This window comes from Bos mutus, chromosome 16 (assembly GCF_027580195.1).
Source record: "Bos mutus isolate GX-2022 chromosome 16, NWIPB_WYAK_1.1, whole genome shotgun sequence".
Classification (NCBI taxonomy): domain Eukaryota; kingdom Metazoa; phylum Chordata; class Mammalia; order Artiodactyla; family Bovidae; genus Bos; species Bos mutus.
In genome coordinates, this window is record NC_091632.1 from 31,262,993 (window position 1) to 31,280,976 (window position 17,984).

Sequence of the window (17,984 nt, forward strand, 5' to 3'; positions counted from 1 at the left end):
CACATGTCACAGGTGTGTCATGAGGGAAGAACCAGTGGGAAAAGAAGCATAGGGATGCTGCCAAAGGACAGGCCAACTGAATTGTGTTTGGATCCAGCTTTTCATCTTAAACATGAACAAACTGAGGTTAAAATCAGAGGAGGATTGAGGCCAGGGTAACATTATCAGTGGAGTTAGAAGCCTATTTAAAAAAAAAATCTTAAAAAATCCTTCAGTCCGTTATAGCGGAGACATGAGGGGAGTCCACTCCTGGCCACCTGACCCGACTCTGGCCCGTGGCTGCTTTCTCTCGTCCTCTCCCCTTTCCCCGTGGATCTTCTGCAGGCACTGTAGAGAGTCGTGGACTTCCCAGGTGGCGCTAGTGGTAAAGAACTCGCCTGCCAGTGCAGGAGACATAAGAGACATGGGTTTGATCCCTGGGTTGGGAAGATCCCCTGGAAGAGGGCATGGCAACCCACTCCAATATTCTTGCCTGGAGAATCCCATGGACAGAGGAGCCTGGTGGGCTACTGGTCCATAGGATTGCAAACAGTCAGACACAACTGAAGTGACTTAGCACGCATGCATGCAGCAAGATGTGGAAGCTGGTTCAATCAGTGTCTCTTCCCCAGCATTCATCCTTCTCTCTTTTCTATGAACTCCCTGTCTTCTGCCTCTGTAGCTGGAAATAATGCCTATCTTTGAATACTGCCAGTCGGCCCAGGCTCACACCCACTAATCTTCCCCACCTCCTAGGGGGGCATTGATATCTCTCTTCTCATGGGAGGATACTGAGAGCAGGGGCTGACTTGCCCATGGAACACCTGGAAGTGGCAGGGCTGCCTGGGAACTTGGGTCTTTGGTTTATGTTCAGGCCTCTCTCTGTTATATTTGCTGCCCTAGTCTCTCTACCCTCAATTTCTGGCTTCCCACTTTGGACTGATGACTTTCTCAACTCTTTTTTTTGTTTTTTAGTGTGAAAGTTTTCAAGACGCCCACAAGTGGAAAATGCACTCCCCCCAGCCAAATAAAACTTCGCCAGATTCTTAACAGCTGTGTGCATTGAAATGACTAATAAAAGATCCCTCTGCTGCCTGTGGAACTTTCACACAAGGCATCGTTTCTGCTGCTCACCAGGACCAGGCCCTGAGTATTTGCATACTGGACGTCACTCCAAAAGTCCGCGACCAGGGGATTTCCAGGATGTTAATAAGTAAGAACGCTGCTCTGGGCCTTGGAAGGTGCACTGTCTGAGCATCCCTACTGCAGTGAGGAGGTAGATAGCGTTTCAGACCCTACCTGTCTCTTGTTGAGGGCCTTTCTCCTTGGGAGATGTCCAGATTCAGTTGTAGATCCGTCAGTGCCAAAGTATTGCCTGTCAGCTGTGGAATGAGCTGCTGGGAATACCTCGAGGAGTAAGTCAGGGCCCCAGCACGCCTGAAGCTTGATACCTGGTTAAGGCAAATGAGACAAACACTTGGATAATTTCAGCTGGTAGAGTTGGTATAGAGGGGTGTTCTGGAAGCTCAGGAGAGGGGTACCTAAGTTGGAGGTGGTCAGGAAACACTTTCTGGAACTTTTACTAACTGAGCAGAGTCTTTAATATTTTTTAAAGAAGTGTTTTGCTTTTATATCTAGTTACTAAGGTATTACCTTTCATTGAAAATAACCTTACAGAAACAGACTTCTTTAGAAAAAGTTCAGGAAGTGAAGAGGAAGAAAGAAAAGTAGATTAGTAGGATCTCTACTCAACTGGAGCATGTGGCTTTCTTCCTAGGAAGGATTTGTGTATGTGTGAGTGTGTGTGTGTAAAGGGGAGGAGGAGTGCCCAAAAGAGGGAGGTGAAGACTCTAGCTGGAGGGGGAGGTGTCTTGTCCCTGTGGCCCTAAGCTCTATGCCATGATGCCAGCCTGAGTGAGAAATCAGTCGACCCCTTACTGGGGACCCACCCACTATGGGACCCTGGTTTTTTCCAACCTCTTTTTCCAGGTTTTGGTCTTAGCTATTACTGTCTTATAACTTCAGTCTCATCTCTGCCCAGTCCTCCAAGTGGTTTATCAAGGTGTTTTCTTAACAAAATCAATCTCCTTGTTAGAACTATAGGATCAGGTTTAAGGTGTTAACAGTATCTAACCTGCTGCAAAGCCAGTAAGAGCTCACATTTATTGAGGATTTTATTTGTGCCAGCTTTGTGTCACAGCAACCTTATGTAGTTGGTGTTTTATTATTTCCATTTTACAGATGAGGCAGTCAAGTCTGCTATTTGCTCAAGCTTCCTGGCTAATAGTCAGCAGAACCTGGCCTCAAATCTAGGTCTCTGTGACTCCTAAGTCTGTGCACTTGGACACGAGACTCTGCAGCATTATTTTTCAAATGTTTGGCTACAGAAATGTTTTTTTTAATCCTCTGCCCCTCATTGCTCAGCACTATCCTTACCATCTCATGGATCACAATTTGGCAAATGCTGACCCAAGAAACTACCTTGCTCTGTGTGTAAAACAGAGATAATAACACAGCCTCAGTGTTTGCTGTTGTCTGTTTGCAGTCTCAGTGTTATGACGATTACAGAGGTTTTAGAAACTGCGTGCTGAGGATGCTCACCTTCCACCAGGAATGTGTGTGTTTTAAAAATAGCAGTCGTAATGCCCTGGATGAAAGGACACAGTATTTTGATGACAATGAAGGTTGTTGGTTGCTAGGCCTGGAGACCTTCCAGCCCTGGGTGGGGGTGCAGGCTTTTGCACGCTGCCCCCTCCCGCCACAGTCCCTTTGGTGGCCTCTTCTTCCCGCCCTCAGATTCCCTCCCATCCCTTTAGAATGCTTTTGTTTGTTCCACAAATAGTGGTTCAGTTAGCTGCCACCAGGGGCTGGCACCTTGCTCTGCATCACACTACTGCCCCAGGACCCCTCTCCTGCAAATCTGACTGTGTCCTGAGCCCCAGCTGCAGGCTGGGCCCCTGTCACAAACTGGTCAGACCACCCTCAGCCCTGCAGCCGCCACCCGCCCGATGGCCGGCCTCTGTCTGCCCAGAGAACTATGCTGCCACTTCTCCACTACCCACTACGTCCCAGCGACTGCCCACCGTTTTTGGAGATAAGAATGAACCCAAAAGATGCCTGAGTTGGCTTCACCCACTGGATGCAGATTTGGGCAGCACACCAACCCGCAAAGGGTCCACTCCTACAGCTTTGTTTGTTCTCTACCTGCCCCCGTCAGACTGCTGTGGGTACATGTGCCTCACAGCCAAATCATGACAGTGACATCTGTTCTCTCCTATGTACCAGTTTTACACAAGTCACTCTTCTTTCAAACTTTCAGCAGGCCTGCAGATGTGCACATTTGGAAAAAGTCTACTGAGAAGAGAACAAACAAAAACATGCACTCTGCCCAGGTCCTTCATTCTACCTGGAAAAAGCATTTACATTCCTTTCAATAAGTTATTGCTGCTGCTGCTGCTAAGTCGCGTCAGTCGTGTTCGACTCTGAGCGACCCCATAGACGGCAGCCCACCAGGCTCCCCCGTCCCTGGGATTCTCCAGGCAAGAACACTGGAGTGTGTTGCCATTTCCTTCTCCAATGCATGAAAGTGAAAAGTGAAAGTGAAAGTGAAGTCGCTCAGTCGTGTCCGACTCTTAGCGACCCCATGGACTACCAGGCTCCTCCATCCATGGGATTCTCCAGGCAAGAGTACTGGAGTGGAGTGCCATTGCCTTCTCCGTCAATAAGTTATTAAGTACTACTAAAAAAGAAAAAAAAATCTTTTTACATATTTCTCTCCTTGCACCTGTGCTGCTAAGTCACTTCAGTCGTGTCTGACTCTGTGCGACCCTATAGACGGCAGCCCACCAGGCTCCCCCGTCCCTGGGATTCTCCAGGCAAGAACACTGGAGTGGGTTGCCATTTCCTTCTCCAATGCATGAAAGTGAAAAGTGAAAGGGAAGTCGCTCAGTAGTGTCCGACTCTTCGAGACCCCATCGACCGCAGCCTACCAGGCTCCTCCGCCCATGGGATTTTCCAAGCAAGAGTACTGGAGTGGGGTGCCATTGCCTTCTCCGCCTTGCACCTGTGAGGGAGCTGTTACTCTCATTTCACACATGGAGAGGATCAGCTGTTCAGCGTCATACAACTAAAAGTAGCAAAACCAGGGCCAGAGCAGTCATCCTGTGTTTGTTCATCTGCCAAATGCTGCCTCTTAGATCTGGGGTTCTCAGGCCCAGCCCAGGGCTGGGGGACCTTCAAGGTTGGGGCCCTTTGTATCTGGAGTGGCCCAAAGCGGCAGTGTAAGGTGGTTTCCTTTGATTTTGACGTGTGCCAGGCACCCCTGTTTTCTCCCCTTTGTTCTCCTCCATCCTTCTGTTTCAAGTTGATCCTATCTGCCACTCTTCATAGGTATCAAGGTGCTTTTGACTTTTCTCTGTAGCTGGTCCCTGGAGTTCTTTGCTGTCACTTAACTGCCTGCGCATTGCTCACCTCTTGACAAACCCCTAGTTGGGCCACTTGCTAAGTTCTGTGGAGATATGTAAAGAGAAATGTGAGATGTAGGTCTCACCCCTAGTAAACTGTTGAAGAAAAATTATCCTGAGATTTAAAATGGCAAGGAAGAATTTAAGTTTACTGCAATAGTGAGAGAGATTGAATTCAACTGTTTAATGTAACAGTGGGGACTTATAGCCAAAGGACAGGTGTGGGAATAGATGGAAAATTATTAAGAAACTTGATTAAATGCCAAAGGTAGAAGAACTAGTTTTTGTTGTTCAGTCGCCTGCTGCTGCTGCTGCTAAGTCACTTCAGTCATGTCCGACTCTGTGAGACCCCATAGATGGCAGCCTGCCAGGCCCCCCTGTCCCTGGGTTTCTCTAGGCAAGAACACTGGAGTGGGTTGCCATTTCCTTCTCCAATGCACGAAAGTGAAAAGTGAAAGTGAAGTCGTGTCCGACTCCTAGCGACCCCATGGACTGCAGCCTACCAGACACCTCCATCCATGGGGTTTTCCAGGCAGGAGTACTAGAGTGGGGTGCCATTGCCTTCTCCATGTTCAGTTGTCTAGTGTCCAACTCTCTGAGACACATGGACTGCAGCATGTCAGGCCTCTCTCTCCCTCACCATCTCCTGGAGTTTGCCCAAGTTCATATCCATTATATTGGTGATGCTATCCAAGCATCTCATCCTCTGTCACCTTCTTCTTCTGCCTTCAATCTTCATTGGATATAAAAGGTGAGCTGATTCTTGATTGACTGGGTTAGTGTATTCTTTGCTAAAACTGGACTCAGCAGGCTGAAGGAGGCTTGGTACAGTGGCTCTGAAGGAACTTGACTGTTCTGTCAAAGACAGAGTTTTTGTCAGCATTCACAAAGTAGTGTGAGAGTAAGGCCCCGAACATTGGACCCAGAATGATGAGATTCAGGGAAAAACAGTGTGCCAGCCATGGATACAGCTGGAGCTTAGAGAGGCGCCAGTGGGTGAATTTGGGCTATTCCAGTCACTGACTTCAGGGCTGAAGACTGGACAGGCACATTGACATCATCCCGTGTTTGTTCATTTCTTACTACTCTGTGTCAACACATACTCTTCATCTGGCAAGCTTGTGTTTCTAGGATTTGATACTTTCTGCTGCTGCTGCTGCTAAGTCGCTTCAGTCGGGTCTGACTCTGTGAGACCCCATAGACGGCAGCCCACCAGGCTCCCCCATCCCTGGGATTCTCTAGGCAAGAACACTGGAGTGGGTTGCCATTTCCTTCTCCAGTGCATGAAAGTGAAAAGTCAAAGTGAAGTCGCTCAGTCGTGTCTGGCTCTTAGCGACCCCATGGACTGCAGCCTACCAGGCTCCTCCGTCCATGGGATTTTCCAGGCAAGAGTACTGGAGTGGGATGCCATTGCCTTCTCCATGATACTTTCTACCATAAGCCATAAGTGAGCTTCATGGTAGCTCAGTCAGTAAAGAATCTGGCTGCAATGCAGGAGACCCGGGTTTGATTCCTGAGTTGGGAAGATCTCCTGGAGAAGGAAATGGCAACCCATTCCAGTATTCATGCCTGGAGAATACCATGGACAGAAGAGCCTGGCAGGCTATGGTCCATGGGATCTTAAGAGTCACGACTTTGCAACTAAACCACCACCACCACAAGTGAGGCTGGGAGGTGCAAAGGCTTCATTCAGACCTTAGACAAGGGTTTTAACCTCATATTTCTCTTCTTCAGTGTTGGGACAATACCTGTAGTAGATTGAATTGTGTCTCCCAAAATTCATATATTGGAACCCTCAGCACTAATGTAACTTTGTTTGGAAATAGGGCCTCTAAAGACGCTTACTCCTTGGGAGGAAAGTTATGACCAACCTAGATGGCATATTCAAAAGCAGAGACACTACTTTGCCAACAAAGGTTCGTCTAGTCAAGGCTATGGTTTTTCCTGTGGTCATGTATGGATGTGAGAGTTGGACTGTGAAGAAGGCCGAGCGCCGAAGAATTGATGCTTTTGAACTGTGGTGTTGGAGAAGACTCTTGAGAGTCCCTTGGACTGCAAGGAGATCCAACCAGTCCATTCAGAAGGAGATCAGCCCTGGGATTTCTTTGGAAGGAATGATGCTAAAGCTGAAACTCCAGTACTTTGGCCACCTCATGCGAAGAGTTGACTCATTGGAAAAGACTCTGATGCTGGGAGGGATTGGGGGCAGGAGGAGAAGGGGATGATAGAGGATGAGATGGCTGGATGGCATCACTGACTTGATGGACGTGAGTCTGGGTGAACTCCAGGAGTTGGTGATGGACAGGGAGGCCTGGCGTGCTGTGATTCATGGGGTCGCAAAGAGTCGGACACGACTGAGTGACTGAACTGAACTGCACTGAACTGAAGGAGGTAATAAGGTTAAATGAGGTCATAGGGTTAACCTGTCATAATCCAACAGGACTGAGGTTCTTACAAGAAGAAGAGATACCAGAGACCTCTGTTCTCTGCTTCTCTATCTGTGTGTCTCTGTCTCTGTCTCTCCATGCATGCAACAGAGAAAAAACCTTATGAGGACACAGTGGGAAGGTGGCTGGCTACAAGCCAGGAAGAGAGACTTCACTAGAAGCTGAATTGTCCAGCACTTTGATCTTGGACTTCTTGCCTGTGGAATGGCGAGAAAAGAAATTCCTATCATCTCAACCATCCAGTATCTGGTATATTATGGCAGTACTAGTATAAGGATACAGTACTATCTGTTGGGTCTATTACAAGAACAGAACATAATACAAGAGGAAGCCCTAACAGTCATTTGCATCTATTAGCTCCATCCCTTCCCTCTTGTCATATGATTTGTGGGCTGGTAAAGGGCCTGTTTGCCACCAGACACCTTCCTAGTGGCCTGGATAATTCATACAGTAGAATCACTTCTGTGGATTCAGGCTAATTTTCTCTACGTTGTAAGTAATAGAACCTTCCAAAACTAGTATAAAGTAAAAGGGGAATTTTTTGGAACTGTTATCAATTAGGGTTCCTGGTTTTAAGCAGCACACAGTAATTCTGGTTGATCAAGGCCACAGAAGAACTATTGAAAGGATGCTGAATCAAGTATAAGATTTTCAGAAAGGCTGGAGACCTAGGTGTGAGGCCTCACCAGGCAAAGGTAGAGCGGTGTGAGGACCACAGCCTTACACTACTGGGCACAGGCCACTGCCACTCACTCCTCCAACACCCCGAGCCCTGAGCTGGACTGCACGAGTGCTGCTGGACCGTCTTCTGGAATGGATGTGCCTCTGGGCCCTGCAGTTCAGGAGTGGTGCTCTCCTTTGGCCTGTATCACCCAACTGCATTCTAGCTTCAAGGAAGCCTGGGAATGTGAGCATTTGGCATTTTCATTGTTGACAGTGGCAAGTGGCTCTGCCTCCCACCAAGATTCATAATGTAGGGAACTTCCCCAAACAATAAAAGAAGGTTCAATGTGCCAGATGGCCAAAAAGAATGAGAAGTTCCCCACAGATACAGGAGGATCTTACAGACCCCCAAAATAGGGAGAGTGGCTTCACTCATAGGGCCGAGAACCAGGAATTAGAAAGTCAAGAGCCAGGTTACTCTGGGTGTGTCTCCCTGTTCTATTTCTTTCTTTCTCTCTCTCTTTCTTTGAAGATTGGGTTTTCCTAGTCTACTTGCTCATGGTGAGGGCCACCTTCATCCTGACCATTGGGAATTAGTTGCCTGTCTCCTTCAGAACATCCATTTCCTTATCTTCCAGAAACACCTCCAGATTTTCTTGTCTGTCCATTCTTTGTCTGGGTGGAGTCCATCCCCAGCCTGAGGGCTGAACCATAGGACCCAGGCCCAAGCCCGTCATTGTGCTCCGTGGCCACAGCGATTGATCCAGGGGTGGGTATGTGATCTAAGGCTGGTACTTCTTTAATAATTGAACTATAGGTTACATGCTGTGAGGGTGTCAATCTTCAGTGTACAGCTCAATGAGCTTTATACATTTATACATCCATGGAACCATCACCAAGATGGAGTTGTAGAATGTTTCCCGCAGCCCAGAATGCTCCCTTACAGCCACTCTCTGTCTATAGGCCATCCAGATATTCACTATTCTGACTTACATTACCATAGATAAAAGATTTACCTTTTGTGAACTCTATTTACATGAAATCATAGGGTATATGATCTCTGGTGTCTGGCTTCTTTAATCATGATTACATCTGTGAAATTCATCCTTGTTTTTCCTTTTTTTTTTTTTACAGAATATTTGTTCATTCTTTTTCACACCTGTGTGGTATTCCATTAGGTGAATCATACCTCAGTTCATTTATCCATTCTACCACTGGTGGACATTTGGGTTGTTTCTGGTTTGGCTCTATAAATGATGTTTTTCTGTACTTTACTGTATATATCTTAGTGGATATAAGCATTCATTTCTTTGAGTATGTATCAAGAGTAGAATTTCTGGGTCGTAGAAAAAATGCATATCTTTAGTAGATATTACCAAATAGTTTTCCAAAGTGATTGTACCAACTTATACATTTACCAGAGCATATGCGATTTGTAGTTGCTCTACATACTTACCTATACTTATTATTTTCAGCCTTATAAATTGTAGCCCTTTTGAATGGGTATCATGTTATCCATTGCAGTTTTAATTTGTATTTTCATGATGACTAATAATGAAAAGCAAGAGAGTTCCAGAAAAATATCTACTTCTGCTTTATTGACTATGCCAAAGCCTTTGACTATATGGATCACAATAAACTGTGGAAAATTCTGAAAGAGATGGGAATACCAGACCACCTGACCTGCCTCTTGAGAAACCTGTATGCAGGTCAGGAAGCAACAGTTAGAACTGAACATGGAACAACAGACTGGTTCCAAATAGGAAAAGGCTGTATATTGTCACCCTGCTTATTTAACTTATATGCAGAGTACATCATGAGAAATGCTGGGCTGGATGAAGCACAAGGTGGAATCAAGATTGCTGGGAGAAATATCAATAACCTCAGATATGCAGATGACACCACCCAGAAAGTGGCAGAAAGTGAAGAAGAACTAAAGAATCTCTTGATGAAAGTGAAAGTGGAGAGTGAAAAAGTTGGCTTAAAGCTCAACATTCAGAAAACTAAGATCATGGCATCTGGTCCCATCACTTCATGGGAAATAGATGGGGAAACAATGGCTGACTTTATTTTTCTGGGCTCCAAAATCACTGCAGATGGTGATTGCAGCCATGAAATTAAAAGAGGCTTACTCCTTGGAAGGAAAGTTATGACCAACCTAGATAGCATATTGAAAAGCAGAGACATTACTTTGCCAACAAAGGTCTGTCTAGTCAAGGCTATGGTTTTTCCAGTGGTCATGTATGGATGTGAGGTTGGACTGTGAAGAAGGCTGAGTGCTGAAGAATTGATGCTTTTGAACTGTGGTGTTGGAGAAGACTCTTGAGAGTCCCTTGGACTGCAAGGAGATCCAACCAGTCCATCCTAAAGGAGATCAGCCCTGGGTGTTCTTTGGAAGGACTGATGCTAAAGCTGAAACTCCAGTCCTTTGGCCACCTCATGCGAAGAGTTGACTCATTGGAAAAGACTCTGATGCTGGGAGGGATTGGGGGCAGGAGGACAAGGGGACGACAGAGGATGAGATGGCTGGATGGCATCACCAACTCGATGGACGAGAGTTTGAGTGAACTCCAGGAGTTGGTGATGGACAGGAAGGCCTGGCGTGCTGCAATTCATGGGGTCACAAAGAGTCGGACACGACTGAGTTACTGAACTGAACTGAATAATGATGAACACTTTCATATACTCATTGGCTTTTGGATATCCTGTTTTGTCAATTGGCTGTTTAAGCTTTTGCCCATATCTAAAAGACAATGAGTTGTTGGTCTTTTATTTATGATTGATTTCCAGCAATTATATATTTTGGATATGAGTCCAGATACAAGTATTTGCTTGATGCATATATTGCAAATACATTCACCTAGCCCATGATTAACGTTTTAACTTCTTAATGATGTCTTTTTAGAAACATAAGTTCAATTCATTGATCTTTTCTATGGTTAATGCTTGCTCACTCTGGAATCATGAATTAGCAACATTTGAGGATTGTTGTTTAGTTGCTAAGTCTGACTCTTTGCAACCCCATGGACTACAGCATGCCAGGCTTCCCTGTCCTTCACTATCTCCCAGAATTTGCTCAAGCTCATGTCCATTGAGTCTGTGATATTGGCCAACCATCTCATCCTCTGTCACCCCCTTGTCCTCTTGCCTTCAGTCTTTCCCATCATCAGGGTGTTTTCCAATGAGTCGACTCTTAGCATCAAGTGGCCTAAGTATAGGAACTTCAGCTTCGGCATCAGTCCTTCTAATGAATATTCAGGGTTGATTTGATCACTGGTTTTGATCTCTTGCAGCCTAAGAGACTCTCAAGAGTCTTCTCCAGCACCACAATTCGAAAGCATCAAATTTTTAGCACTCAGCCTTCTTTATGGTCCAACTTTTGAGGGACGTAGAGATAAATGGTTCCTTCTTTCTGTTGAATTTGAGGTTGTGTGGAGGTGAGGCTGAGTCAGAAATGGAGGCAGAAAGACTTACAGGGCCAGTATTGAGGTGGGAGAGGGTAGGAACTGTCCACTGTGGTTGTGGCTGAAATCAACAAGTGAGCAAGAGAATGTGGCAGGGCAATTGATGTCTAAAAAGATTCATTTAACTCTTCTTTGATACAGTATTTACTGAATGGGTATTCAACAATGGGACACTCATTGGGTGGGGCTTATATTCTGAAGGATTTTTGAAATTCCATAAAAACACTTTCTTACAGATTAGAGAACCCAGGTGAAGAATGATAAATAATTTATCATGATAGCTAGGGCAGAACCACCATTAAACCAGAGCTATAGCTGAAACTGAGGTCTCCTGGATTAAGCCCTCCCCAAACAAATGGACAGAGAAGGCAATGGCAACCCACTCCAGTACTCTTGCCTGGGAAATCCCATGGACTGAGGAGCCTGGTAGGCTGCAGTCCATGGGGTCGCTAAGAGTCAGGCACAACTGAGCAACTTCACTTTCACTTTTCACTTTCATGCATTGGAGAAGGAAATGGCAAGCCACTCCAGTGTTCTTGCCTGGAGAATCCCAGGGACAGGGGAGCCTGGTGGGCTGCCATCTATGGGGTTGCACAGAGTTGGACATGACTGAAGCGACTTAGCAGCAGCAGCAGCGGCAAGCAAATGGAAACTGAGATCCTCTCTGGTCTGCAGTAGCGGAGGCTTTAGGAAGCCCACATGAGTCAAAGGGCCACAGCAGACCAGTGTCAGCAGGGGGAAGTCATAGGGACTTCCCCCAAGTCCTTCCTGTCAAAGAAAGAAGCATTAGAGACCTTCACAAAGGAAAAAAACATCTCAAGGACTATTCCCAACTGGGGAAGTGTCTCTTAGTGGGGTAGTAGCCCCTTGAGTTTTCCTCCAGGACAATGGGCTTCATCCTTCAGCTCTAGGAATCTGGGATTTAAAGCAGGATCACTCGGCTTCAGGCAAGTCCTCAGCCAAGGCTCAGTTCCAAGGAGGACCAGGCGGGAAGCAGGGAGGAAGTAATGGACATTTGGATGCCTTTGAATTTGTGGATGAACTGGAGGCCAGCGATATGGTGAACTGGTGACTCCAGGAGGCCTCTTCTTACCTTCTCTGCTCCTGCGTCCAAGTTTCCCTAAATTAGTGTAAGAACCAACATGTACAAGGCCTCACTTAGAGGTGCTCATAACTGTTAAAGCATCATTAGGGTCTTTATACTGACCACATCCCTTCACAACAAACATCTTTTGAATGTTCCCCCACATTATTAGAGGAAGGCAGTGGTTCCTAAATTCAGTTGGGTGGACTGGTGGCAGGCTGGACTGGTGGCAGGTGTAAGAATCACACTTGTGGGTCTTGGCTTGGGCCTAGGAGTTTATGATTTTAACAAGCCTTCCAGGTGATTATGATAAACAAATGATTCAGAATCTCATTTTGCTATTTTTGGAGTTTGGGATCTGACAGATCTGGGTTTCAATCCTGGCTCTGTTTTACCACTTAAAAATTGAATTTCCTTGCACACAAATAGCCTCTTGGGCTTAGTTTTTCTGTCTAAGTGAGTGATAACAATAACGCCTGCCTCACAGTGGTGTTACAGAGTGAGTGAGATGACGTGAAGTGTCAGCATGTGAAGCTGAAGTACAGGGTTGGCCACTCAGTAAGTCATATTAATATTCACTGTGATTTTTATTTGTCTTCATTATTATTTTGCTTGTATATCTGTTTCACCTTTTCTCTCCATGATTGTGGCTTCTTTTTATGCCCTAACTATCTATTAACATTGCTTAGTTATATAAGAGTGCTCAGACTAAGTTTTACTTAATATGCACAGAACAAAGTACACATTATTATTTTGATTTATAGATGAGGAAAGAGGTACAAAGATGTTAAGTATTTTGTCCTAAATCACATAACCTACAGGTTCCAGAGCTGAAGTCTAATGCAGAACAATGGGATTCCTATAGCCAAGAAGGGCAAAGTTGAGTCATCCCTTTGTATCCACAGGGCATTTCATACTTGGATGCTCACACCACTTGTAGTTGGCTGTCTGAGGCTGTGGATTCTGCATCTGCAGATTTGACCAACCAAGGTTGGAGTATTTTTACAGCAGTGGGAGGAGACACTATCTACTCTCACCCTTCTTGATGGCTTCATTATTATATGTTTTGAGTATTTGCATAATCGTAGAGAAGCTCCATGGATTCCTCAGTGCACTTAAAGTTTTACCAGTTGAACCCTTCCCCACAAAGGGGAAGCAGATTGATGAAATAAATGAGGGCTGGTCTCCCATCACCTGGCTGACCAGAGGAGGCTGCTGATCAGCAGCACTGGCACAACCATGTTAGAAAGCTGAATCGCCTGCAATCCCAGTCCCAAGGTTGAAATCTGACAAGTACTGAGGAGGCAGAACCATCATGCGGAGTAAAAGCCCTGATCCAGGTAGCAGGGTCCACATGCTGGCACAGTTGTGCTATTTTCCTGATTGAGGGAGTTGGAATTTCTAGGGGGAAACGCCTCACCCTCAGTGAGGAGGAAAGGGCTGCTACACTTAGATGGGAGTGTGTGTTGGAAGTTTATCCCTGCTACATCCATCATGCAGGAGGAGTAGATGGGCTCCTGCCTTTATTTTTATTCACATCCTTCGGAGTCCTACCGACATCATTGTTTAGGTGTAAGCACCACGTGGGCTCACTCGAATAGGCTTGTAACTATTAAAGATATGGAGGTCTCCCCATTGACCAAGTCCCTTTACCATAAACATTTTGAATGCTGCCTCGCATTGTTGGAGGAAAGCAGTAACAAGGAGTAGTGAAATTGGATCTTGATTTCCATCTTCCACTTTTGTATGAGAAGATGTCATGAACAGCTAGTTGAGTGTATTTTTTGACTACTAGGGCCCCCAGTAACTTTCTCTCTTGAATTTTTGTTTACTCACCAATTTAGAGCTTCTTAGGTTAGTTTTATGGTTCACTGTTGATTTGTGAGTGTTAGATATGCAACTCTGAGAAATTGGCATCATCTAGAGTATATAGCGGAGAAGGCGATGGCACCCCACTCCAGTACTGTTGCCTGGAAAATCCCATGGGCGGAGGAGCCTGGTGGGCTGCAGTCCATGGGGTTGCGAAGAGTTGGACACGACTGAGTGACTTCACTTTCACTTTTCACTTTCATGCATTGGAGAAGGAAATGGCGATCCACTCCAGTTTTCTTGCCTGGAGAATCCCAGGGATGGGGAAGCCTAGTGGGCTGCTGTCTATGGGGTCGCACAGAGTCGGACACGACTGAAGCGACTTAGCAGCAGCAGCAACAGTAGCAGAGTATATAGTGGATTGTGGATTTTTAAAAGTTAAAGATTATGTCTTTTTTCATTTACATTTAAATTTTATTGAAGTATATCCTGCATACAGAAAAGAGCACAAATCTTATGTGTGCAGGGTGAGGAAATACATAAAGGATACATAGCTTGCACCCAGATTAGAAAACAATACTTGAACTGCAGAAACTTTTCACCACTCTTTTCTAGTCACTATTTCCTGTTACTCTCTCACCAGGGTAACCAGTGCCCTAGCTTCTCATACTGTAGATTAAGTTTGCATGTGGGAGCCATATTTTTATATCAGAAAAAATACTTGATTTTAAAAATATTATAAATCAATAAAAGCAAATGTTTTTTGAGGAATACACAATAGTTAAGTAACAAATTCTGTAGTCCTTGGTTTTAATTTTGTCTTCTTAGTTTGAAATAATTTCAAACTCAAGTTTCAAGAATAGTATAATAACCTTGTTTCCTGAACAACTGAAGAGGAAATTTCTGGCATGAATACCCTATCACTCCATGCCCCCACCCCATATTTTAGCGTATCACTCACAGGGACATTCTACTACCGAATGATAATACAGCCATCAAAATCAGGAAAATAACATCAATATAATCAATGCAATATAATCTGTAGATACCTTCAAGTTTTACCCACAAGTCCAGGATTGTATATTGCAATTAGTTGTCATGTCTAGCTTTCTTCAAATAGGGGACTTTCTCAAACTTTCCACGACTGTCAGAGCTCTCACAGTTTATTAAATTGCAGGGCAGTTATTTTTGTTGAATGTACCTAAGTTTGAATTTGTCTGATGTCATTATTAGATTTCAGTCAGGCTTTATTTTATTTATTTATTTTATTTTTTCCAGGCTAACAATTTTATTTTATTTATTTTTTACTTTACAATATTGTATTGGTTTTGCCATACATTGGCATGAATCCACCATGGGTGTACATGTGTTCCCCATCCTGAACCCCTCCCACCTCCCTCCCCATCCCATCCCTCTGGGTCATCCCAGTGCACCATCCCTGAGCACCCTGTATCATGTATTGAACCTGGACTGGCGATCCATTTTACATATGATAATATACATGTTTCAATGCCATTCTCCCAAACCATCCCACCCTCGCCCTCTCCCACAGAGTCCAAAAGACTGTTCTGTACATCTGTGTCTCTTTTGCTGTCTCACATACAGGGTTATAGTTAACCATCTTTCTAAATTCCATATATATGCGTTGCTGCTGCTGCTGCTGCTGCTGCTAAGTCGCTTCAGTCGTGTCTGACTCTGTGCAACCCCATAGATGGCAGCCCACCAGGCTCCCCCGTCCCTGGGATTCTCCAGGCAAGAACACTGGAGTGGGTTGCCATTTCCTTCTCCAGTGCATGAAAGTGAAAAGTGCAAGTGAAGTCACTCAGTCATCTCCGACTCTTTGCGACCCCATGGACTGCAGCCTGCCAGGCTCCTCTGCCCATGGGATTTTCCAGGTAAGAATACTGGAGTGGGGTGCCATTGCCTTCTCCATATATGCATTAGTATACTATATTGGTGTTTTTCTTTCTGGCTTACTTCACTCTGTATAATAGGCTCCAGTTTCATCCACCTCATTAGAACTGATTCAAATGTATTCTTTTTAATGGCTGAGTATTATTCCAGCTGTGTATATGTACCACAGCTTTCTTATGCATTCATCTGCTGATGGACATCTAGGTTGCTTCCATGTCCTGGCTATTATAAACAGTGCTGTGATGAACATTGGGGTAAACATGTCTCTTTCAATTCTGGTTTCCTTGGTGTGTATCCCCAGCAGTGGGATTGCTGGGTTATATGGCAGTTCTATTTCCAGTTTTCTTAAGGAATCTCCACACTGTTCTCCATAGTGGCTGTACAAGTTTGCATTCCCACCAACAGTGTAAGAGGGTTCCCTTTTCTCCACAACCTCTAAACCATTTATTGCTTGTAGACTTTTGGATAGCAGCCATTCTGACTGGCATGAAATGGCACCTCATTGTGATTTTGATTTGCATTTCTCTAATAATGAGTGATGTTAAGCATCTTTCCATGTGTTTGTTAGCCATCTGTATGTCTTCTTTGGAGAAATGTCTGTTTAGTTCTTTGGCCCATTTTTTTATTGGGTCGTTTATTTTTCTGGAATTGAGCTGCATGAGATGCTTGTATATTTTGGAGATTAATTCTTTGTCAGTTGCTTCATTTGCTATTATTTTCTCCCATTCTGAAGGCTGTCTTTTCACCTTGCTTATAGTTTTCTTTGTTGTGCAAAAGCTTTTAATTTTAATTAGGTCACATTTGTTTATTTTTCCTTTTATTTCCAATATTCTGGGAGCTGGGTGATAGAGGATCCTGCTGTGATTTATGTTGGAGAGTGTTTTGCCTATGGTTTCCTCTAGGAGTTTTATAGTTTCTGGCCTTACGTTTAGATCTTTAATCCATTTTGAGTTTATTTTTGTGTGTGGTGTTAGAAAGTGTTCTAGTTTCATTGTTTTGCAAGTCGTTGACCAGTTTGCCAGCACCACTTGTTAAAGCGATTGTCTTTTCTCCATTGTATATTCTTGCCTCCTTTGTCGAAGATAAGGTGACCATAGGTGCATGGATTTATCTTTGGGCTTTCTATTTTGAACTATTGATCTATATTTCTGTCTTTGTGCCAGTACCATTCTGTCTTGATGACTGTGGCTTTGTATTATAGCCTGAAGTCAGGCAGGTTGATTCCTCCAGTTCCATTCTTCTTTCTCAAGATTGCTTTGGCTATTCGAGGTTTTTTTTGTATTTCCATACAAATCGTGAAATTATTTGATCTAGTTCTGTGAAAAATACCATTGGTAGCTTGATAGGGATTGCATTGAATCTATAGATTGCTTTGGGTAGTATACTCATTTTCACTATATTGATTCTTCTGATCCATGAACACGGTATATTTCTCCATCTATTTGTGTCCTCTTTGATTTCTTTCATCAGTGTTTTATAGTTTTCTATATATAGGTCTTTAGTTTCTTTAGGTAGATATATTCCTAAGTATTTTATTCTTTTCGTTGCAATGGTGAATGGAATTGTTTCCTTAATTTCTCTTTCTGTTTTCTCATTGTTAGTGTATAGGAATGCAAGGGATTTCTGTGTGTTGATTTTATATCCTGCAACTTTACTATATTCATTAATTAGCTCTAGTAATTTTCTGGTGGAGTCTTTAGGGTTTTCTATGTAGAGAATCATGTCATCTGCAAACAGTGAGAGTTTTACTTCTTTTGCAATCTGAATTCCTTTTATTTCTTTTTCTTCTCTGGTTGCTGTGGCCAAAACTTCCAAAGCTATGTTGACTAGCAGTGGTGAGAGTGGGCACCCTTGTCTTGTTCCTGACTTTAGGGGAAATGCTTTCAATTTTTCACCATTGAGGATAATGTTTGCTGTGGGTTTGTTATATATAGCTTTTATTATGTTGAGGTATGTTCCTTCTATTCCTGCTTTCTGGAGGGGTTTTATCATAAATGAATGTTGAATTTTGTCAAAGGCTTTCTCTGCATCTATTGAGATAATCATATGGTTTTTATTCTTCAATTTGTTAATGTGGTGTATTACATTGATTGATACGTGGATATTGAAGAATCCCTGCACCCCTGGGATAAAGCCCACTTGGTCATGATATATGATCTTT

The 17,984-nt window shown here is 44.2% G+C and overlaps 1 protein-coding gene across 10 annotated transcripts in view; it reads left to right on the forward strand.

Moving 5' to 3' along the window:
- The window catches only part of AADACL3 (arylacetamide deacetylase like 3), a 155,614-nt gene that overhangs the window by 74,351 nt on the left and 63,279 nt on the right, over positions 1–17,984 (forward strand). For 7 of the 10 annotated variants that reach the window (XM_070384918.1, XM_070384926.1, XM_070384919.1 and 4 more), the window contains one exon: positions 955–1,192. In XM_070384918.1, coding sequence (XP_070241019.1) covers positions 1,183–1,192 — 10 coding nt within the window. In that variant the 5' untranslated portion in view covers positions 955–1,182. Of the gene's footprint in view, positions 1–954; positions 1,256–14,283; positions 15,805–17,984 lie in introns of those variants that run through there. The other 3 variants (XM_070384928.1, XM_070384927.1, XM_070384925.1) reach the window with 2 other exon arrangements.